This window comes from Mytilus galloprovincialis, chromosome 10, assembly GCF_965363235.1.
Source record: "Mytilus galloprovincialis chromosome 10, xbMytGall1.hap1.1, whole genome shotgun sequence".
Taxonomy (NCBI): Eukaryota; Metazoa; Mollusca; class Bivalvia; order Mytilida; family Mytilidae; genus Mytilus; species Mytilus galloprovincialis.
Genome location: NC_134847.1, coordinates 84,213,440 through 84,237,255, shown reverse-complemented (window position 1 = coordinate 84,237,255; position 23,816 = coordinate 84,213,440). Strand labels below are relative to the sequence as shown.

The 23,816-nt window shown below is 31.7% G+C and overlaps 2 protein-coding genes across 2 annotated transcripts; both read right to left on the bottom strand.

Annotated features, from left to right (window-relative positions):
- Nucleotides 1-2,138: 2,138 nt before the first annotated feature.
- Nucleotides 2,139-10,433, bottom strand: LOC143048644 (uncharacterized). The gene is made up of 4 exons (XM_076222431.1): nt 10,366-10,433; nt 5,317-5,548; nt 3,037-3,176; nt 2,139-2,446 (listed from the first exon to the last, which is right to left on the bottom strand). Exons 2-4 carry the CDS (start codon nt 5,513-5,515, stop codon nt 2,354-2,356), a joined length of 432 nt encoding a protein of 143 aa, XP_076078546.1. The 5' UTR covers nt 5,516-5,548; nt 10,366-10,433; the 3' UTR covers nt 2,139-2,353.
- Nucleotides 10,434-14,778: 4,345 nt separating this feature from the next.
- On the bottom strand, nt 14,779-23,206 carry LOC143048637 (placenta-specific gene 8 protein-like). Its single transcript, XM_076222424.1, has 4 exons — nt 23,078-23,206; nt 17,055-17,287; nt 15,747-15,886; nt 14,779-15,138 (listed from the first exon to the last, which is right to left on the bottom strand). The coding sequence occupies exons 2-4, from the start codon at nt 17,263-17,265 to the stop codon at nt 15,046-15,048; spliced, it is 444 nt and encodes a 147-aa protein (XP_076078539.1). The 5' UTR covers nt 17,266-17,287; nt 23,078-23,206; the 3' UTR covers nt 14,779-15,045.
- Between the last annotated feature and the right edge of the window lie 610 nt (nt 23,207-23,816).

Genomic DNA, 23,816 nt, shown 5'->3' with positions numbered 1-23,816 from the left:
ATGACGTGGCTCTGTACTTACACATCCCGTCATTGTGGTATTGTGGTATGAACAATTTTTGTATTCTTGCGTTACATTTCTTCTAATGTGCTTTGTCTATATATAGTTATAAGAAGATGTGGTATTAGTGCAAATGAGACAACTCTCCATCAAGTCACATTTTTTAAAAAAAATAATCCATTATAGGTCAAAGTACGGTCTCCAACATGGACCCTTGACTCACACCGAACAGCAAGATATAAAGGGTCCTCCAAAAAGTACTGGTGTAAAACCTGTCAACCGGCCAAACTAACGGCCTAATCTATACAACAAACGAAAAATGATAAACACTTATGGAACACATCAACAAACGACAACTACTGTACTTCAGAATTCTGACTTAGGACAGGTGCAAACAATTGCAGCGGGTTTAAACGTTTTAATGATACCAAACATTCGACCTTACTTGTAACAATAGTGTAAACTCCAAACATAGAAAGACACTCTATAAAATTTCAACTGAAATGGCTTAACTCAATCAAAAGACGTAGTAACACAAGTAAATATACACTGAACGAAAAAAAATGATAAATGATACAATGCAAATACAAATTTAATAAGAATTAGGGATGATTAATTTATGTAAAAGTATTATATTCCTGTGAAATGTTAAAAGATTTCAGAAAAAAGCATCATTCTTAAAAAAAAATATATGCCTTTCTGTGCTTCTTTGTTACATATTTGTTTGTTTTATAGTGATTGAGATTATAACACAATCTGATGTACCATATTTTTGACACTTTTACCTATCATGTATGTTTGTGTTGTTCACACATCGTTGTCAATATATTGCAGTTTTATGCGTCTGTCATAAAAGTGATAGGTAAAGCTAGCTATAAAACCAGGCTTAACCCACCATTTTCTACATAAGAACATGCCTGTACCAAGTCAGCTGTTATCCATTCGTATAGTGTGTTTAAGATTTTGATTTTGTCTTTTGATTACTGATTTTCCGTTTTGTATTTCCTTCATAGTTCGGTATTTTTTATTTTTGTTTTATTTTTTTAATGTTTTTGAAGAGATAATTGGTAGAATATCCATGACCTGTAAAAAGTGTTACTTCTAAAAAATCTTTCAAGTTGTTTTCGCTAGAAAATAATGTTAACTACACAGATAATGAATAAACTCATCTAAAATACCAGGATTAATTTGTATTTGCGCCAGACGCGCGTTTCGTCTACAAAAGACTATCAGTGACGCTCAAATCTAAAGTACGAAGTAAGAACATTCAGGACCATTAATTCCTAAAAGTTTTGTAAAAAAAAAAGACTGCAATTAATTGCAAATTGTGTAACCAATTCTGGATTTTCTGCAGTGGATAAGTCTGAAGATTAACAGAAAGACTTGGAATGACTTAAAAATGTCTGGTTTGAAAGTACTAGCTTCAAAAACAAATTTAAACATAATGTCTTATAAAACAACACCAACACACTTCTTTTTGTTAATAATTAAACTCATCATAGATACTAAATTTTGTATTTACGCCAGACGCGCGATTCTTCAAGAAAAGACGCCCAGTGACGCTATAATAAAAAAAAGTTAAAAAGGCGAAAATAAAGAACGAAGTTAAAGAGAATTGAAAACAACATTTCCTTAAAATTTTGCCAAATACAGCTCTGTTATCTATTCCTGAGGTAAAAAAAAGCCTTAGTATTTCAAAAATTCACAAGTTTTATAATTTATTAATATGACCATATCAATACTAATTTGTGTCTGCACAGACCAAAGCCGACCAAAGAGCAGACAACAGCCGAAGGCCACCAATGGGTCATCAATGCAGCGAGAAACTTCCACCTCCGTAGGTGTGCTTCAGCTGGCCCCTAAACAAAGTTGAATAGTAGTTCAGTGATAATGGACGTCATACTAAACTCCGAAATATACACAAGAAACTTAAATAAAAAATCATACATGACTAAAAAAGACCAGAGGCTCGTTACCTTGAACAGGCGCACAAAGGCGGCAAGGTTAAACATAATTTTGAGATCTCAACCCTCGCCTAATATCTCTAGCCAATGTAAAAAAACACTCAACAATACGCACAGTAAAACTCAATTCAAAAGAAGTAGCATATAGCATACAGACGTGAAACTAAAGCAATATGTTCAAAATCAGTTTCTTTATTAAGAAGCAATACATAAGCTCTTTTTATTAGATACAAATATAGTCAATAAATTAAAAAAAAAAAAAAAAAACATTTTACACAAATAACAATTTTGTTTTCAAAGAAAGCATTATGGAACAAATAACGTGAAGCCATGTGATACTTTATACATTTAACTAAGTCCTCTGCCCAAGCGCAATCAATACCAACGATTTAAAGTCCCATAGTTGTTAGTTCTCTTTGCTCCTGACAAACGGCACATGCTGGACAACATGTAACGGACATGCAGTCGGAAAACATATCACCCTGAAATGTACAATTCATTACAATATCAATCTTTACAAACAATTGTTTTCCTTTTTTATTTTGGCATTTGTTTAAATCCATACAGAAAATATTAAAAATGAGTTTGATATCTTCTTAGATATGAAACACGAAGAACACAAGGACGCCAATTCAATATCAACAATGAACTGGATATCGAGCGAAGTGATTTCTTTCAATGGATGCGTCTCAATTTACAAACTCATGATTTCAAAGAATTTGTAAGAGTTACATATGGAGCAATTAATATATGTTTTTTCCTTAATCTTTTGGGAAGATCGTGTTCTAGTGTTGTGCTGTTGCGCTGTCACTGTACCATATTACGGGGAGGGTTTTGTGCCATCGTTTGTTTTGTTCTTTTTTTTAACATAAAGTAGGCCGTTAGTTTTTCGTTTGGATTGTTTTACATTTGTGATTACGCGGCAATTTTTACTGACTATACGGCATCTGCTTTGATCATTGTTGAAGGCCGTACGGTTACATATAGTTGGTAATATGTGTGTCATTTTGATGTATTGTGGAGAGTTGGTACATTGGTAATCATACAACATTGTCTTTTTCTATTGACCTACCCTTATTCCTCCAAGAGTCCTTATTCTGGTCCTGTAAGTAATGTCTGCAGCCGGTACAAAACAAAGTGTGAACCAATTTTCTCCTATTCTGTTCCCAATAGTACAGACTGAACAAGGGTAACAGCAACAGGTAAACGCCACTACAAGCAAAAACACATCATGAAACATGTGTTTAAATGTAAATGCTATATATCTCGCTCCTGAAGCAACAGTTTCTTGTATTACATTCTCAAATAATATTGCCTCACTAAAAGTAACGTGGATGCCCATACAAAAATTCAGGTTTTTTTTTTATACAATGCAATGGTAGTTAAAAGTAAAATCACAAAAAAATGAACTTGAAACAGGCATTTTTAAATGTAGAAAATTGTGGATTGAACCTGGTTTTATAGAGCGAAACCTCTCACTTATAAACAAAGGCAACAGTAGTATACCGCTGTTCAAAACTCATAAATCCATGGACAAAAAACAAAATCGGGGTAACAAACTAAAATCGAGGGAAACGTATTTAATATAAGAGAAGAACAACGACACAACACTAAAATGTAACACACACAGTTATAAACAATTGTTAAACGGTAGTTCAAACTCATTCAATAACATAGTTTCATGAAAATATAGCAGCACTGTTATTACTATGACTAAGGGTACTTCCATTTTCTAATAAATTTTTCTACTGAACAAAGCAGTACTGCGTTGACGACAAATGTTATCAAAGGTTGTTCTATTATTGGTTTTAATGATGGTGTTTTAACTTCACATGGACAGAAAGCATGTGACCCTCACTTTCGTCATGCAGGACGAAAGCGGAATTATTCAGAAGCAAATTATTAATTAGATATAAGATGATGTGGTATGAGTTCCTCTCCATCAAAGTCACAAGTTGTGAAAATTAAACCATTTCAAAGTACGGCTTTGAACACGAAACTTTGACTCACGCAAAACAGCACGCTATAAAGAGCAAACAAATATAGTGTAAAAGAATGTAAACAGTAAAACAAATGGTTTTAATTTATATAAAAAAAAAAAGATAAACACTTATGAACCACATCATCAAACGACATTCATTCAACAACGGGTTCCTGACTTAGAACAGGTTCAAACAAATACAGCGGGTTGAAAATATTTAACAGGGACAACCTTCACCCAAACCTGCAACAGTGGTGTAACATTACATTATAGAAAGCCACTTTAAAACATATCATTTGAAATGGCTTAATGCGGTCAAACAGAAATATTGATCAAAACAAGTAAACTTACACTAAACGAATAAAATTGATCAATGTATATAAATACAATTTGTAAAATAATGTAAAACAAAAAGCTGGGACAAAATGGCGTTAAATAATGAACATACACAGTTACCTTCAAGTATAATAATTTTGTTTCATGAGTACGGGAAACTGTATAGTATAAGAAAATGACAATGCTGTTCATAGTGCCAGAACAACTGTGAAAGTTTACCGTAATACTAAACACTTATTATAGGGGGTACATATAAAAAAAATCGTGAAACGAGATATAACACTAAACAAGCAAACATTGAATAAAAAATACAAATTTTGTCAACAAGTCAAATCAATACGAAATTACTATTTTGGAGCACTGAATTCATATCTTGGCAGATTTTCGGAAAAAATTCAATGCTATTCCCAAAAATAAATCTTCGGCAGAAATTGGTCAGTGTTATAAAGGCAGCAGCACCAATCTATGTAAAATATGTTATCTTAAAATTACATATAAACCGTTTATATGGCATACATAATTATTTCAAACCAATGATAAAGTGGTAAATAAAGAGACCTATTAAGTTATAAAGTCTTAAAAACCCATAATAGATTTCAAAACAATTAGTTGACTATTCATCCTCGAACCAATATAGTCATGTTCACTCCTGTTTTCTTTAGGAGTCAGGAACCCGCAATTGGTTAATAACTCTTATATTTTTAGTTAAGGCATTTTGGGAGTTATTTAGAGCAGATATTCCTTTATGTTAATTAAATTAAATCTAAACCGCAACAAATGCAGAAATGCTATCTAATTTTTAAACTATGTAAATTTGACAAACGCCGACAAGATAATAAAAATAACAATGTATTTAAGATAACGTCACAAATACAAACGATTAGGAGTTGTGCAGATCACAGTTTGTAATTAGTTTTCTAGTTATGGCGGTTGATTAATTATTCTTGTCCTTTGGGTTTTGAAACAAACTTTTTATGCAGTTATGTATTGTATTTATATATATTCAGACATATCCATCATAAGTCATTAACTTACTGCTTCCGATATCCTCAGAACAATCTAAGAGTCCACTTGACCACTCTCTGGTTCCTTGTACAGTACCAACAAGTAATGGGTTAGTCGGAGCACTTGGTTGGTTAATGATCACAGTGGTATGTTGTTGCTGTTGTGGGGCCTGAAACTGACTCGACTGTTGTGGAGGAGAGTTCATTTCATATCCTTTAGTTTGGGCCATAGTTTAGGTTCAGCGATTCTTTTTTTTTTAAATCTGAAATTATAAACAGTAATACAAGTACTCTTCAATATGTATGAGTAACATGAGGTTTTTATTGTCAAAAAATATTTTATAAACAAAACAGAACACTCAATAATCTAAAGACAAAGTCCAAAGTATAAACAACAGTCATAATGAAACACAAAACACATAATACACAGCACACGATTGTCTATGGCAAATAAACTCGTGTGCCCTCCGTTGAAAACAATATTTAGGACACAATGACGTGATTTATGTTTCAGTGCCTATTACTTATTGCAATGCAATGCCTTTTTCTACTGCTCATTAGATAAATGTTTAATATTTTAATAGATCGAGACCATCACTGATGGATACATAGTGTATGATGGTTCAGTATATATATTCATATTTCGCGTAAGACTATATTTTTTTTAAATAAGTTATTATCTTCACACTATAGGAGGAATAGCATTAAAAGTACCAACTACACCAGATGTGCATTTCAACAATACATGTTTTTCCTTTGAAAACTGTTTTTCTACATAAGGCAATGCCTGTTACAAGTCAATAATATGTCAGTTGTATTCCATTGGTTTGATGTGTTTAATTTTGCCATTTGATTAGGGACTTTCCGTTGATGATTTTCCTCGCAGCTTGGTGTTTTCATTTATTTTACTTTTTAAAATGATGCAGTAGACCAAAATATAAGCAAATGCAAAATTTCTTTAATAAAATGAAATGCTAATAAACCAAAAACGGAATAAAAGCATATCAAAACAAGTAATCATAGTCAGGGATATATAATACCTCAGTGGATTGACAGTGTTCAAATAGGCATTTATACTAAAAATCACCCGGAATTAACTTAAATTAAATGGAAACAATACATACTTTGTATATGAACTAGGTCTGATATTTTATTATCGACATTTTCAGGATTAATATAAAAAAGAAGATGTGGTATGATTGCCAATGAGACAACAATCCACAAAGGACCAAAATGACACAAACATTTACAACAATAGGTCACCGTACAGCCTTCAACAATGAGCAAATACCATACCACATAGTCAGCAGTTTGGGATGAACGTGTTTTTTTTAGTTTCCTTACATGAATTATCATTTTACAATTTGCCAAATAACTCTGATAAGAGGACCTAAAATATAAGCAACCCCAATCAATGACTCCACACTGGTTGCAAGTTATCTCATTGGAAATCAAACTGTATCCTATGTTTGATAATTGGCTCAAACAAATGATTTATAAAGATTTTTAGACATGACAATAATACTTAAATAAGAGTCAACATTGATTTCTTAGTATAAAACTAATTGTGCATGCTATTTTATTATCTCGTAGACTGAATTAACAATAAAGAATTTTAAAGATTTAAAGATTTAAAGACTGTGTTATTTTATGGGATTTGATAAGCCATATTATATAAACGAGAATCAGTATTTTATATTAATTACTCTAGTAAAAATAACTGGCTAAAAAGCTATAAAATAATCAAATCTACACCCAAATTCGTTTTTCTCATTTGCCTTAATATGCGTTTTTAGGACATGAACACATAATAGACTATCATTTTAAAAATGATGTTATTGAAATTTGACATAAGGTAGTCCAATATAAAGCTTTTTTATATTTACCCTACAGGTAGTCAAATATAAGCAGTATCTAATTGTGAGAAAGGTAGAGACTAGAATTAAAGTATTTTAAGGATCAACATTATAAGCGTAACCTTATTGACAAGTTGTAAGCTAGATATACGTGTGTGACGTTTACAATGTAAATGGTAGCAAAACGTAGATGGCTTATTTTACCGACCTCTCATGTTAATAAAAATTCAAGAAATATGTCCAGCGTAGAATAATACACTTTGTTATGGAGCAAGTGCTCAACCTGTTATGACACAAAATACTAAAATCAGTGATATAGATATTCAGATAAGTGATGGGGACAAATCCTACAAATTAACAGACTGGGGTACTTTTTCTTTGCTTTATTAGTTTTGCTAATATTGAAAACATGTATATACCACAGATTATTAATTTCCTGATTTCGATTAACACAATTCATGAAAAGAGGCTCACGGGGAGATGATTACTACTGTTTTGAAATGCAAATAAAAAAACCAATAGATCCTAGATTTCAATCTAAATTCCTATATTCAAATTGACTCATTCACACGAACTACATTATACACTTTAATCAAATGACAGTTTTCTTATTTTCTTATTTGGTTAAACAAAATCCATAATGGGACTGTTCACGTATGCAATAGACAATAAAAAAGAACCTTTTTCAAGGTTTACTTTCTGTTTGATCAATATCAAAGTCATCTTTCTATTTCCTTCCTATAACTTGCACAAACAACTTAAAATGAAATTTAACAAAAACTACGTTATGCAAGTACTGCTACGGCTATTCTTATTGGTATTTGTTTATAAATAATTAAAATACACTAGAATGGTCGTGCTTGTTTATATTTGTTTATATATATTATGTCGAAACATGTTAACATATAAAAGCAACGATTTGGACAATTTGTTTTTATATGATTAAAACATAAATACCAACTGAATCAATGTTTGTTACCTACAAATACAGTACACAACAAACACAAACTGAATTAATTGCAATGATATTTATCAGACCTTTATATGTTCTTTGATTATTTAATAGTTAATTGTTTCATATCAACCTTTATTTTTTACCAGAATGATTTCTTGCCAACAGATAATCAGCTGCAAAAATACAGTAAATAAATATTTCCTGCTCATTACTGGTTAAGTCTACTTTCCTCGAGTAGGTTACACTTGCCGCCTGTATATTCTTTTTTTCATCATCACTTTCCGTTCCAAATTTAATTATCTAGCTATATAGGTTTTAAACATGTTTTTCATTTATGCTGATCATAATCATCAATATTATGTCATGTATAATCTGATAAATTTGTAATATTTTATTTCCATTTTTGTCCACACGAATGTTTTAAATCTTAGCAACAATTCAGTACTGCCACAAATGTATTAGTTTAAATTTGAAAAGAATGAAGTTACACAAACTGTACTTTCCATTAAAAAGTACCAGAACTTAACATTTTTAGACTCATATCTCGAATTCGACTTACACAGTCATCTCAGTACAAGAATCTATGACAAACGAGACGATTTTGATTTTGAAATTATAAATTTCGCCCGACTTAGTAGCAATATACCAACTTCACCTGCATATGGGATATACATTTCCCAAATTATTCGATATTCAAGAGCTTGCAGCTCCTACTCAGACTTTGTTAAACGCCATCAGTGTCTGATCAGAAAGTTGATGAACCAGGGGTATGTCAAAGGACGTCTCGTCCTTTTTCTAAAAAGTTCACCGGAAGGTACCAAGACCTTGTTGATAAATATTCCGTATTAACTTCACAAATAAATACTTGATGGTCTTGATGTATGGATTCGGCGTACTTTATCATCTTAACAATTTATTTCGTTTTTCCATTTGTCTTAGTTCTATTATTAATATTACTTTTACTGATGGATAGTTTTCTATGATATCCATTTAAAGTGGTTGGGTACTTATACATCCCGTCAATGTGTGGTTTTTTTTTGGCAGGTGTGTTTTATATATGCGATTTTTTGGTGTTTTTATGTTTCTTATAACCTGCCTCTGCACTTTAAAAGATCCTGTCAGTATGTTGTGTTTTTATAACATAATAAATATCATTAAGTTATATTTCTTTTATAAATTAGAAAATACGAGGAACCACAAAGGTCAAAATTATGTATTACTTAGTGAAATGAACCATTTGTGAATTCTTATAAATTCTATATAACTTTCGAACTATTTTAAATCTTTAAATTTTTTCCTCTGAGTTCAGTATTTATGCGAATTTACTTTTTGTTGCAACAAAGAAACAAAAAATCACAATACAGCCCAATAACCATAATAGAATTCAAGACACGGATGAGATAGCATTTTTTCATGATTCAAATATTTCTGAGGTATATCCATACAACAATTATATATTTTATTTATTCCAGAACATTAGAACATGAGACACAATCCAAGAAAACCAAATATTGTCTTGCTGGTCATTATTTTCTGTTAATTATATTTTTTTTATCTACAACAATTCTACAAAACATCAATAATAAAATGTCCTGACACAAATGAAATTTCAATTTTCTAAGTTATAAATGGGGATAACTGTAGAACGTCAGAGACTAACCATGCTCACTGCTAGATTCTATGTAAGGTTGCGAGTTTTGGTTCTTAGCAATGTGTACGAGGTTCATAAACTGTATTCAACACTGCAATTCGAATTTCGAAAATGTGGGTGCAAGTAAAAGTTTCTTAAACATTGGTTTGAAACAAATCAACATGCGGTTAACTTAAATTCGTGTTGCTTAGTCTTAAGCTTCTATGTGGTGTTTTATATACTATTATTTGTCTGTTTGTCTTTTTCTTGTTTAGTCTATGCGTTGTCAGACTATTTTCGATCTATGAATCTGAATTTACCTCTGGTATATTTCGCCCCATCTTTTAAGCAAGAGTGCAGAAACAAACATTGGACGGCCAGACGAACTGACAAACAGACAAGGGTTACACTTAATGCACCCGATATCTACAGCGGAAGCATACACATATAAATAAAGAGAAAAGACGTACTAAAATATTAAAAAATACAGAAATGAAGGACCCCCCCCCCCGTTTGACACCTCTTCAATTGCTTTCTCGCAACCCTTCACTTAAGATAAAAAATGACCAGTCCTTTAAAGTTATACCTTTCATATTGTGAAATTTGTAAAAAGCATTTTGAAACGATTCTCTTTCCTACCTTTTTTCCTTTATTGTCCACAAAATAATATTTCTTTCAACTTACGAATAAAAAGTTCATCAGGAAGTGAAAGTTAAGTGAAGTTTACTAGGAAATAGCGTATCATTTAGCGAAACGAGGGGCTACTGTGCTAGGGGGGAAATAATAATGTGCTGTTCGTCTCGTGGAAAACCTCTGAAAGGACATGTGTGTATCACTGTTTATATGTAAGGATTCGTCACAATCCTAATGCCTCAAGATATGTGCGCTTTATAAATGCATTTACGTGTTTGTCGTCTATTATAGAAAGAAGAGGGCGCTGCAGAAGTCCACACCTGTTGATATGAGGCCCACTTGTGTCCTTTATAATTTCATATGAACATATTTTCCGTAGACACTATGGCTTATTGAAATACTAATTAAGACAATATGTAATTATGAAATTAAATCCCTTCCTTCCCAACCATGTTTCACTATGAATTACTGTTCATGACACTATGAAATGTGAAACACTGTCCGTGAAAATGGTTCTTAATCTTAGTATGTCTTTCCTGAGTAATACTCTGTTAATATATTGTGAGCGTTTCTGGGTTCCGTCCATTATAATGAATTGTTACGTATGCCTTCCCTTTTGATTAAAACAGTATTGTTTTGTAGGATGAAATCGACCACAATATGATTCGTCTCGATGCGCACGGCACTGCTACTTTTTAATTATTCTTTTGTTGTCACTAAGTACTGTGTGTTTGGTATGAAAAATAGTTAATGCTGGGTTATGTAGAGTATGATTACGGATGCAAGATTTCGTCTTTGTTGTTATGTTTGCCAGCTAAGATGTTCAGACTTGGCTTTTCAAAACACTACTTTGGTAGCTGTACAGGAAGCATTGAACATATGATCCGACCATTGGTGCAAACAAACCCTCTAGTTACAAAAAACAATATTTATACGTGTTACGCTACTGAAATTGATTTGCGTAACTAAACACTTACACAGTTAATATGAAGTAAATGTTTAATAACATCAGCTATTATGTTTTATTGACACGCTTTAAGTGAACATCGACGACAGAGAAGATAGATATAGATTAAGATGTTTGAGAATTCTTTACAACTAATCGAAAGAACCATCAGTCAATAGCAGATGACATAAAAGCAAACAGTGGTGTATTGCCTTGAATACATATTTTGACACTTTTTGGAATTTTGGATCCTCAATGCTCTTCAACTTTGTACTTGTTTGGGTTTATAAATATTTTGATATGAGCGTCACTGATGAGTTTTGTGTAGACGAAACGCGCGTCTGGCGTACTAAATTATAATACTGGTACCTTTGATAATTATTTGATATTTGGGGAACATCTGATATTGTTGTTATATAAATGACTTTTCAGTTTACCACTTAAAGGCTGTCAAATATTCAAATTCGAGGACATTTTTTTAAACAAATACAACAGAAACTGGCGTAACCGGTTTACCGAGTTATCCTTCAAAAAGATATTTGTATGGTATATGCAATTTGTTAATACAAATTTGAGGAAAGATTACTGGCGTTGCTTGTTGGTTCAAGTTAGGAAGAATTTTTGAACGCCGAAAAACAGACGAAAATAATTGTATTTTATGACCGATTTAAGAAACTCATTATTCCACCCTATTTGTCTAATAAAATTCAAATTGACCAACCGCTTAAAGCCATTGAATTTTGTTTTCAATCGTTGGATTTTTTAAATTTGATTATTTAGTAAATCTTGAACATTTGAGGTCAAGTTAATAGCGCCGCCCTATATTTCTATGTAATTTCCTAGAGTATTCATACACGTATAAAGAGATTGAAGTGACAAAGCGTTACATTACAGACGAAAAATTTAGTTTTAAGAAAATAACATTATAGAAGTATACTGTAAAACAACTTATTTTCGCGAGATTTTTATTTAAGTAAATTAGAAAATCGCAAGAATAAATAGCCACGAGGTGGACTAGAAGGGTAAAACGCGAAATAAAGTATCTGCGAAAATAAGTTGGTTTACAGTATATATTTTTATAGTACAAGGAAATGAATCAAATTCGGACATAGTGTTAGCTATATATACTGGAAATCTTTGCTGATCAAATCCAAAATTTTAGGATGGTGAACCGGAATACGCAAGATGACGTCCATTTTCATTGAGCTAATACACATTTGTATTTAGGAACCAGCTGAACCCCGACTTCAGGTACCGGATTGTTTTGCTGTGTTAAAGACCAATTTGTGGCCTTCGTCTGTTATCTGCTCTGTGGTTGGATTGCTGTCTGTTTAATAGATTTCCAATTTTCTTTCCTAATTTATGAGGGAAAAAATCATGTATATCTCGTAAAACAGTAAAATCTGTATCAGATCGATATAAATATCGTTCGTAAGATGACCGATATTGATAGAATTATATGCTCTTCCTACTTAAGAAAAGAATTCATATTACGTGATCTGTTGTATTACAGAAGTTTTTATCGTATCAGCATTCTTATTGTCTTTTTAGGTGCAACGCGCCCTTTTCTAAAAATTTTCGTATGTTATTTGTTGTAAATATATTGTATTTTTGGAAGAATTTGCACACCATTGTAAAAAGATATGTTATAAATTAATGTAATATAGCATATTGAATAGAGGATTCAACAGAGTCCAGTTCTTAGCAATAAAACAGAAAAAAAAGGAGAGTATTGGCAAATCCTAGAATGAACCTAGTTTGATTTTATTATCTTGGTTATATATCTTTTCACGTGTTAAGTATCTTAATTTTTTCTGTCTCACCATTGATTTGAGTGTTCCTAATGGGGGTGAATCCAGGAGCGTTTTAAATTGAACTCATCTATCATTTTGTATACACATGTAAGCCATACAAAACGATCATTTGATCAACATTGCTGTATTTAGAAATATACTCTTTTGTGTTTAAACAGACTATATTTATGGTTGATATTTTTCATACTTTTTGCACTTAATAATATAATTGTCGTCGTTTAAAGTTTTGTATATTGTAATTACAAATTTAATTATAGGGAAAGGATTATGTAAAAGTTCCTACAACTTGTATTCAATCATTTCGTTTGTTTAAGAAATAATTCATGGGTGCTTGAATATATCGTGATTTTACCACGGGTTGGCCCTTTCTGACAAATATTTTACCCTGAGCGTTAGCGTTACTAGGACAAATACGGCAATTCTTTTCGATCGACTCGCTTTAGATGGAGGACAATATTTGCCGTTCCCATAAATAAACGCACAATTAAATTGGCGTAAAAGAACGGAGCAAACTGAATTAGTGACAGGCTTAAATTATTTTCAATAACGTATTTAGATAATTTGTATGAATTTAAATGATAATTTACTTAAATGATTATATGTATAAAAATAATTGGCTTATACCAGATTTTGGCATTGTTTGTTTACGTTTCATTGTTGTGATGATTTTCGGTATACAAACGTGTACTTTTCCGTAAAATGCTTATATTCTTACGTCATCTTCCTATGACGTCGGGTACCTCATTCATAAAAAAAACCATATGACGTGGGATTACAGTCGGAACAGTACTGGCAATATATGTATCGTATCTTTTGCAGATTAAGTAAAATGCATATCAAAACTTAAACTTAAAAAAAAAAACATCGCCGTCACTGGGAATTAAACTTACTCCGTGAATTCTAACAAACCCTGTAGACGAAACCTCCCGGTTACAAAATGGTCGAATATATACACAACGTACCCTTTAAACAAAATATTTCATTACCATAGGTGTTTAATAATTGAGTTAATTTATATCTTTAGGCTATCAGTTTATAAACAGGAATACATTTTTAAATGTGAAACACACCCATTCAATTGATGAGTGGAGTAAGGTCCTCTACAGAAACGACGTCTGTCTACTGTATGTTTGTAGCGGCGAGCAATGAGCTGAAGAATTAACGTTGTGATTCCATTAGTTCTATTTTCTGTCTTTTTTGTAATTTTCTTCTGCGTATCATCCTAATTGTATATTCATTTTATAACATCGTCCTCTTTTTATTGATTATGAAATCACCGACTGATATTCCTCATTAAATTCGTGAATAGCACTTGCATGACGCCGCTATTCTAGGTAGGTAGGCCAACGTGTCAGGATAGTTACCTGAGATCACCCATTTGGGTTTTGGATTCGTGTTGATGAGTCATAAGTGGTCCTTAGAGTGCATTGTATACGTTTCAGTCTTGTAGTTGTGTTTAGTTTTTAACAAAACATTTTCTTTCGACTAAGGAGTTCTGATATTCTAATTGCTATGCAACGTCTCTTTTTATTACATATCATGCGTTTGCGTTGTGTTTGTGAATTTATTCCCGTGACGAAGACTTGTTTATTGACATTTTAAGCAATGCCAAACGAAACACTGCAAATATAACACAAGGTATTAACACATCATTTGAAATATGTCTTTTGTATTGTTTTATTAAAGGATAATTTACGTTTGACACACAATTGTTAGATTAGAAAAAAGACAACTATCAAGTTTTACGAGGGAAATAATAAAAATTGTGAGTTTCTGATTTAAAGCAATTAAATCTGTCATAAATAAATGTATCACCACAAAAACAGTAAATATAAGTAGGTAGCTATAAAGGTAATCATAAAACTATCACACTCTTTATTATCTAGTTAAGTATATATCTATACTAGTAGTCTTTATGTGTCTTTCTTAAAGTCCCATAGCGTTCAATTCCCTTGATTCCTGGCAAGCAGCACAATAAGTACAACATGCAATGATCATGCAGTCATGGCACATATCACCCTGAAATATAAAAGAAACAACTATAAAAACTTCAAAACAAGTTCAGATCAACATTAACTAAGGCATGCATTGTTTATGATTTTGTTTGCATTCATAATGGCTTTATGCTCAGGATTTGAATAATTGTCGCCAAACTGAATGCTAAATAAATGCCTATCGAAGTATGCTCACCTTTAAATTAAATGCATCTTATGCCTCGTTCACACGGACATTTAATTCGAATTGAATTCGAATCGAATGCGAATCGAATTCGCTTATCGCGTTCACACACTCTTCTTTTTTAATTCGAATTGATTCGAATTAGCCAATTCGCATTAGAAATACGTTTTTGTTTATACGAATTAAAAGCTAACTTCGTTTGGACAGTAAAGCGAATTTAAGGCGCATTGCAATTCGAATTATAATTGACGTTAGGACGTACAACGTTTCGAATGCGAATTAAACTAATTCGAATTAGTTAATGCGAATCGAATTCGAATAACGTGTTAACTCCGCATAAATTGATCATACTGTTGATAGGCCTGGTTTATTCATTTCAACTTGTTAAGTTCTAAACAGATTTCTTTTAAATACAGGCTAATGTGCGTACTACAATTTATTTCACCTACCCTTATGGCACCAAGGGTTCTGATTCTTGTTCTAATACCTATTTCCGCAGCAGGTACACAACAGGTAGTGCAACAATTTTCACCTAAGCGTGCTGCAATTGAGCTGATAGCACAACAATAACAGCAAAACACATAAAAACCTTAAATATAAAATGATAATATTACTTGGCACACAATGAACAAAAAGTTGGATAATTGACATCTTTGAAACACTTTCTACATATTGTTTTTATTTCCAGGCAAACGGTCACACAATGATATTAGCATCATTCAATTTAATTCGAATTATTTCGATGAACACATTGTTAGTTGAGATGGTTACAAAGACAGTGATTAGAAATTTTGAGATCGTGTCATCAAGAAAATGTATTTAATCGTTATTCAGGAATAGACCTAATACAAATGGACGTTTCAAATTGGTTACGCCTGTCGCATTAGTGGCGGTCATGAAAATGATGCTAGCATTTGTGACATCATTTTTGACTAACCTTGATATTCTGTTAAATTTTAGCCACTACATTAATAGTGTACACAAGAAGGTTGAAAGATACCAAAGCTTTAAGGGATATTGAAACAAACGGCCAACGCCACCTCAAAAACGAAAAACACTCAATAAAGAAACTGAATACTGATTAAACATTAACCCCACTAATTTCAGGTGAGATCTCCAGTGCTACGGAGGGTTAGTAAATCCTCCTCCACGAGTGACATCCGTCGTCGTTCGTCTTCAATCAAATAATTTGAAAAGATAGAGCGATTGATATAACATCACATGGAAACGGATTCATATTTGACCTCTGTCTAACATGTACTATTTCGTTATCCGCAGTCAGTTGTTGTTCAGTTTTATCAAAAAAATGTATACACTCATCGATGATATAATCTTGGATTGCAAGTCAATACTCCAACTCATTTGAATACGTAATCATGCGTACCTTAATTCTCATCTTCGATTGGCTACGCATTTTCATGTGTTTGATATCAGACAATCCTAGAAAACTAGTCAGCATAACTGTAAATTTGTACGTGGCTGTCAGTGAATGTATATTTGTATTTATGTTTATACATGTAACAGGTCATATGACCTACGGAAGTTTTCGGAAACCATAATTTAGTAAGAATTATTCAGTGCTGAAGACGTAAAAGCAATATTTACATAAAAGTTCGGGATATTGTATGATTTAAAATGAGACAAGTTCCCATGTGTAACTATGACATCTTTTTGAATTTTATAATAAACATACTTTTTACCACTAATTCAATTCATGGCATTTCGATATAATTTGTCTTTTTACTTCTGATACGTACAGTTACCAACATCAGAACCACAATCACATAGCCCAGTGGTCCATTCCCTGGTTCCATGAACATGACCAACCAGCAGAGGATTGGTCATCACACCTGGTTGGTTGACGACTACAGTGGTCATCTGTTGTTGGTGTTGTGGATGAACTTGCGGGTCTCTTCCCATTGTTTGTTGGGGTGGTTGCATTCCATAGCCTTGATTATTTTGAGCCATTCTTTAATTCAAACTAAACTAACTTAAATACAAAATATTAAACATACATTAAACGTCCATTGATTAAAGTAGAATCTCCAAATTTATCTCATTTCATTTAATAAAGCATTTAGTTAATTCATGTTGTTGATGTGTGACTTAATGTTTTAGAATGTAAATAAAAGAGTTCAGTAGTATGCGTTGATGTGTGTCTTAATGTTTTAGACTGTAAATAAAGGACTCCGTAGTAAACGTTGATGTGTGACTTAATGTTTTAGACTGTAAATAAAGAAACCAGTAGTATACGTTGATGTGTGACTTAATGTTTTAAACTGTGATTAAAGGACTTAGTAGTATACTGGAGTTCGAAAATCAGAAATCAATTGAACGAAAACCGATCCGAATCGCAATTTGATACTTTAATCAGAATGATATATGGCTCAGATACAAACGTTATTTATTAACATGCAGACCGGGGTTTTCTACAAAAAATATCAAAGAGAGGCTAGGACCGTTTCAAAATAATCTAATCTAAATGAGTGTTGTGATTTCATTTTTGCGAGACAATCTAATTAAAACATGAGTTACAAAACTGGTGTTTAAAGTAGAACAGGAAGTCAGAAGCGTATAATTGTATACCCTTACCATTCATTTGAATGTATATTAAGGAAGGGGCACGTCGTTGTTTCGAGTTTAGTAAATTGTGTCAGTCTTACCATACATAGACTCTGATGTTGTTCATGTTTCAAACAAGTTTTGCCTTTTTGTTGATGATGATCAGTTTTTGACCTATAGTTGTGTATCTACATTTGTTCAATTGTTATAAGTTGTCTTATTGGGGAAACTTTCTTTACATCATTAAAGCTAAGCTCGATCATTCTTATACTTTACAACTTATTGCATTTTGATTTACAAAAAGAAAATTTACCAATCCAACCGAAGGAAATATTAAATATCAAATAATTAAAAAAAGTTATTTAATGCAAGGTTTAATAAGAATGATAAACACAAGCTTCAGTACAAAGGTACCTGCTTAGAGCTTAACGTCCGAACAACAGCAACTTACGCAAAACATTGGATCGAACATATGTTATGAAAATGACAATTAAGCTACTGATAAGATTTTGAAACATTTTTCTCGTTCAAAGATGTCTTAAACCAGAGAAAATAAACGCGCTGTTCACTACATAAAAAATTAATTTGCCTCTGTAAAGTTATAGAACCGATGAGTTAGAATAAGCCATTTCAAATATCTGATCATCTGTTTACGCAGAAATATAACACCCGGGAAACACTGACATAATACCCAAATCTTGACAACGAAAGAGAGGCGAAAATTACCAACATTCAAGCTTATAGGTCGAACAAAAACTGACACCATAGGTGAAAAATACTAAGAGAAAAAAAAACTGTATGCAAAACACTGCATAAAAGACAAACAACTGAGCAACACGAAGCACATAATCTACCAGTGGGGTTACTCCTGTAAGTACAACCAAGGTGGTAAGTCTAATTCGGGAAAAAATGGGACAGGATTGTAGTTACGACAATTCTAACTTGTCCGTCGTCTTCTGTGCAACAGATGGCCTAAGACCACAATTAATGATCCCGCTTTTCGTTGTCACAGAATATACTAGTAATTCCCTTTCATTAAAATGTTTTTTTATCTCTTTCTTATACCTGTTTTTAATGGGGTAGAAATGAAAGAAGAAACCCGAAATAAGTTTTGAATGTTTTATCTTAACTGATTTAATAAAGAAAGAGTGATGCGGCTAGGTGCAAAAAGGTGATATCTACAGTTTTCAGAACATCTCTTGACTTGTCCATCGTAGTCTGGTTGTGTATTGGCTTAATTTGTAAGATCTTACACACACAAAAGATTGGACAAAAAGGGTGGATGTTTTTGTATTGCGATAAAACATTAAAGAACTGATAGAGGAATGTAGTGTGGTCTGTTGCCAGATGTAACATAACGGTCAACAAACATGTGATTGTGACCGTAAAAGTTACGGAGGAAATTATTTCAAACTCAGTACTAGACACTCTTGTTTAAATAGCTACCTTGTGAGCAGTAACAATAAATTGAGAAAATCAGAATAGGAGAAATACATGCCCTTAAATATCTTATCAGCTAGTATATTTATATACTCCGCATGTAGGTATTGTTTTAATGTTTCTAATTGAAATAGGAAACTCATTATATGGAACATGAAATCATTTCCTTTGTTGTTAATTTTTGTTTTCGACCAACCCTCATTGTCGATGTCAAGATGTTATTGAATATATGTTTTAGACTTTATTATATCTGTTATATCCTTTATCTCAAGTTCGATGAGAAAGGTACGTGATGCATATTCATTTTTGAATTATAAAGTGAGAGAACATCATATCTTTATAGCGGAATGTAAAGTTAAAGAATAATGCTAAATTCTATTCCTTCGTCATAAGTGTATGCTTGAATAAAAAAAGTTGGTAAGAAGAGTAGCACAGTTGATTTCTATAGGAATGCAAATTGTTGTTTTTTTAAACGTAACAAATATATTGTCAATCAAGAAATTAATCATCTTGATAATTTCCTTTTCAGAGAGTATTTGTTTTTATTCAGTGTGTAATTTAATCGAAAATGCGATTAATCCATTCCGAAGACAGTATAATTGTATCTACCGTGGACATTCGTATATATGTCACAAAGCAGAACCAACTTTTCAATTTACAACGAATATTCTTTTTTCATCTTACGGACATTTGATCACGGAATTATACTTCTTTTGACAGGTTACCTTTTCTGTAGTAGGACATCCTGGTGATCGGTCAAGTACGAGCAAGAGAAAGAATTAAAATCAAGCGTACACACGGTACAATTTTTGGAGAAAAATGCGCGTTCTATGATTTCTATACACATAAAATATTATCGGAAAGCAGTAAACTTTCCCCTAAATTACACCGATTATATGTTTAATTTAACTTTTGTTGGTTACTCTTGCTTGACCGAGTAATAGGATGTGTAACCACATAGTAGGTAACCTGTCAAAAAATTATATAATCCAGAGTCAAAAGACGGTAATTTGAAATTGTTATAAGCAGCTATGTATTTGCTGAATCATAAAATTAGAAAGTATATTGACTCTGATCATCTATATAAATCCAACCAATAAATCAATGTTATTTAAATTTCCAGTTACGACTCTATTCAATTACATAATATGGTGATATTCTAAATGAAAAACTTGCACACTGACATAAAGACTACAGAAAAAAACATTTTAAATATTGAATTCTTTTTTAATGCATTCTAATTTAAATGAATATTGGGTTCCACAAAACCATAAACCGGTTATGAAAAACTATTGTATTCAAGCGAAAAATATATACGATTGCTATTGATTACATGGACCTCTTTTGCATGCTGTGAATAAAGTTTGTACCTACGAATACACAATTACAGATGCTTCCACTACTTAAATGCAAACCAGTAAAATTGTACAACAGCATTAATGTACAAAGAATGTACGTATGTTCGAGTTAAATTAAGTTACACATTTGTGTTTATTGAGCAAATTATATTTACAATGGAAAAGGCCAAACCGACTGATGGTTTGTTCCTCACACATTGGAAAAGATCTGAGAAAACAATGTATCTTAAAATCCACATTTAAAGTTCATACGCTTACGTTCGAATCCAATCTCACCCTTCGAAAATTTAACGTCAGACGCATGTTAGAAAACTATATAATTTCCGCGATGTAAATGTATCATATACAACCGATCTAGGGTTTTATGAATACAGAAAAAAACACTAGATCTCACGACTCGACTATGTATAATCTAAACCGAAATATTACTGCATAACATGCCAATTCAAACGATTTTGTACATAGAATTGGTATTCACTATGCTAGTTGTTAATCGGAGGTCAAGTACAAGTAACTAATGAACTTGTGTGTTCGAATTATTTTTCCGATTGTAAGTGTTTGTAGTATTAAGATTGAAAATTTAGTGTGGCCTAAAAGTTCAATTAACATAACAACAATCATGTGTTACAAAACAATGAGAAGTTTTATCATTCAAAGATTGTTTTGTTATGTATTGTTTACAGATTTTCGAACAGGAAGTTTTACAGGTATTCTACGTTCTAAATACTACATATTAGATATTCATTTAAAAACTGTCATTTGTTGTCTGATTATTTTGTTCCGTATTGAAAAATAGCTATGATTACTTGCCTGTCATGCAATAGTTGTGTATTTGATTAGGCGACAAATCAACGGAATAATATATATTTGTTAAGATTTTATATGCACATAGAAAATAACGCGATGATAATAAAATAATTGTCAGAAAAGACATTCAAATGGCAAATAAAAAGATATGATAAAAATCAAATATATAGTTTCGTGCTGGATCGATTTTATTTGGTTTATCTTCACAATGCATATATTTGGTAATATGTTCCATGACCTGTTGTAACGTTAACAGTTCTTAACGAAAATTGAAAGTAAACGAAGTGTTTATCGAACTCTCCAAATTGGACACTTCTGGTATCTGACAGCCAAAAAGAGTCTTGACCCTCTGCTGTTGTTTTTTATTTGGTCGGGTTGTTGTCTCTTTGACACATTCCCCATTTCCATTCTCAATGTTATTAGTCACATGCAGTGTTGATGAATTCGTGTACCCCGTTTTCCGAGAATTTCTTTTCTTTCCTATTCGTTAATACACAAAGAATTCTTCACTTTTATATATATAAATAAGAGCATGAAGGCAACTAATAATTTCAAGGAGAGTAACAATTTCATTTCTGTTTTTCAATTTAATTCAAGCAATTCAATTGGAACATAAAAATACCTAGGCGTCAATGTCCAGGATTTTCATTTATTCGGTTATTGTTACAGACTAATGTTCTTATGATTATCATAAGGGCGTTTAAGATTTCAAGAAATAATGAATATCATTACGAACAAGACGTTAATAACTTCATCTTCGGTTTTTATTACATAAATAAGGACGCCGATCTAATAATTCAACTAGAAATGATAGAAAATTGAATGATGCACTACATTTGCTAATTTATAAGTTGATTGGCTATGTTTGACAATATTTACGTTTACCATATAAAATTAAGGACAATTTCAATGTGTACTATTATTATTATTATTATTACAAGGCATTTTTATAGCGCATTATATAAAAATACAATTACTCTAAGCGCTTTACATGTTAAAACAAAAATACACAAGTTCGTACATACACGAAATTACAAAGTTAAAAATATACCGAAATATGTATAAAGCATACATCAAATCAACTATAAAAAGTTAAGACTACAGCAACTTGGTAAAAAATTACTTAAAAGAATTATTAATGAATAAGTAAAAATTTCAATAACTAAATATTTCTAAAATTTGCTGAATTTTGTATTTAAAAATAAGTTACTAAAATATTCCGGCTTGTAAAAAATAAAATAAAATGTGTAACATTTTCTTTTCCATTGGTTTTAGTAAAATAGATACAAAACACTTTAACACAAGTATTCGTACATTGCTAATGTCACTGTACAAAATGGCAAACTATGCAATTTATAATAATACATTTACAATTGCATACTTTTTATATGATTGTTTTAATTTAAAATACAAAAGTATGTTTGTGTAAATACACATGAATATATTGAACTTTGCAATTGCATTTCATCCCATAATTCAGCTTTTTATTTACATTGTTCTTGATTGAAACTTGTCTTATATGTAAATGTACAACATTGTCTAAGTATACTTTAAAATCAAAAATGATTTAAATGATGGAAACCTGAAAAGAGAAAAGAAAATGTAAATCTTACCAACTCTCTTAATATCTTACGTCCAACCGATGTGGCTATGCGCATAATGACAAATTTGCGATCGTGCTTGAACAAGTTACAAATCTTTAAAAACACATATTCGATAGAGAAGTTTTACGATTAGATTTAAGGATATACACAATAATTGTTTGTGAAAAAGGTAGAAATACATGATTTTTTTTCTTGGGGTTTAAATGTTTTTTGTTGAAGTTTCTTTTATCTATTTTTTTTCATTATATATAAAACTTTCTTTTTAGTGTGGCGGTCGGTTGATATGTGGTGGTGTTCGTTTGTGTTTTTCCGTAAACAGTTTTTGTGATGTGTGCTCGTGAGTTGTTCGCAATTACAGCAAGATTAAAAGAATTGGCGGTTTAATCAACTTTTGAATCCACTCGACAACGACATTTAAAAATATGTAAAGTAGTCTGTAACTGATAGAATTTCGAGCATATTACATATTTTTGTTGAGTTTCCAACATTAAGTAGGCATCATTGGTTAGGTGGCTTTTTTGTGTTCATCAATTCAGCTACGTCTGTAAGTTAGTCAAGAGAAGTATAAGTGAAATAACAAACATACAAATCGCCGAGGACAATTCATAATGGAAAACCCATAATCAAATACAAAATCAAAAGCTCAAAAACATAAAATGAATGAATGACAACTATTATACTTTTGACTTGGTACAGACATTCTCTTGTGTAGAAAATTGGGGAATAAACCAGGTTTAATAACTAGCTA

Bases quoted from the DNA above. Each gene is read 5' to 3' on its own strand.
- LOC143048644 (XM_076222431.1), bottom strand. From the start codon at position 5,515: ATGGCCCAAACTAAAGGATATGAAATGAACTCTCCTCCACAACAGTCG. The intron at 3,177-5,316 runs GTAAGTTAATGA...TTTTGCTTGTAG, and splicing joins TTCTGAGGATATCGGAAGCA to TGGCGTTTACCTGTTGCTGT. The intron at 2,447-3,036 runs GTAGGTCAATAG...TGTACATTTCAG, and splicing joins GGACTCTTGGAGGAATAAGG to GGTGATATGTTTTCCGACTG.
- LOC143048637 (XM_076222424.1), bottom strand. From the start codon at position 17,265: ATGGCTCAAAATAATCAAGGCTATGGAATGCAACCACCCCAACAAACA. The intron at 15,887-17,054 runs GTACGTATCAGA...TTTATATTTAAG, and splicing joins TGGTTCTGATGTTGGTAACT to GTTTTTATGTGTTTTGCTGT. The intron at 15,139-15,746 runs GTAGGTGAAATA...TTTATATTTCAG, and splicing joins GAACCCTTGGTGCCATAAGG to GGTGATATGTGCCATGACTG.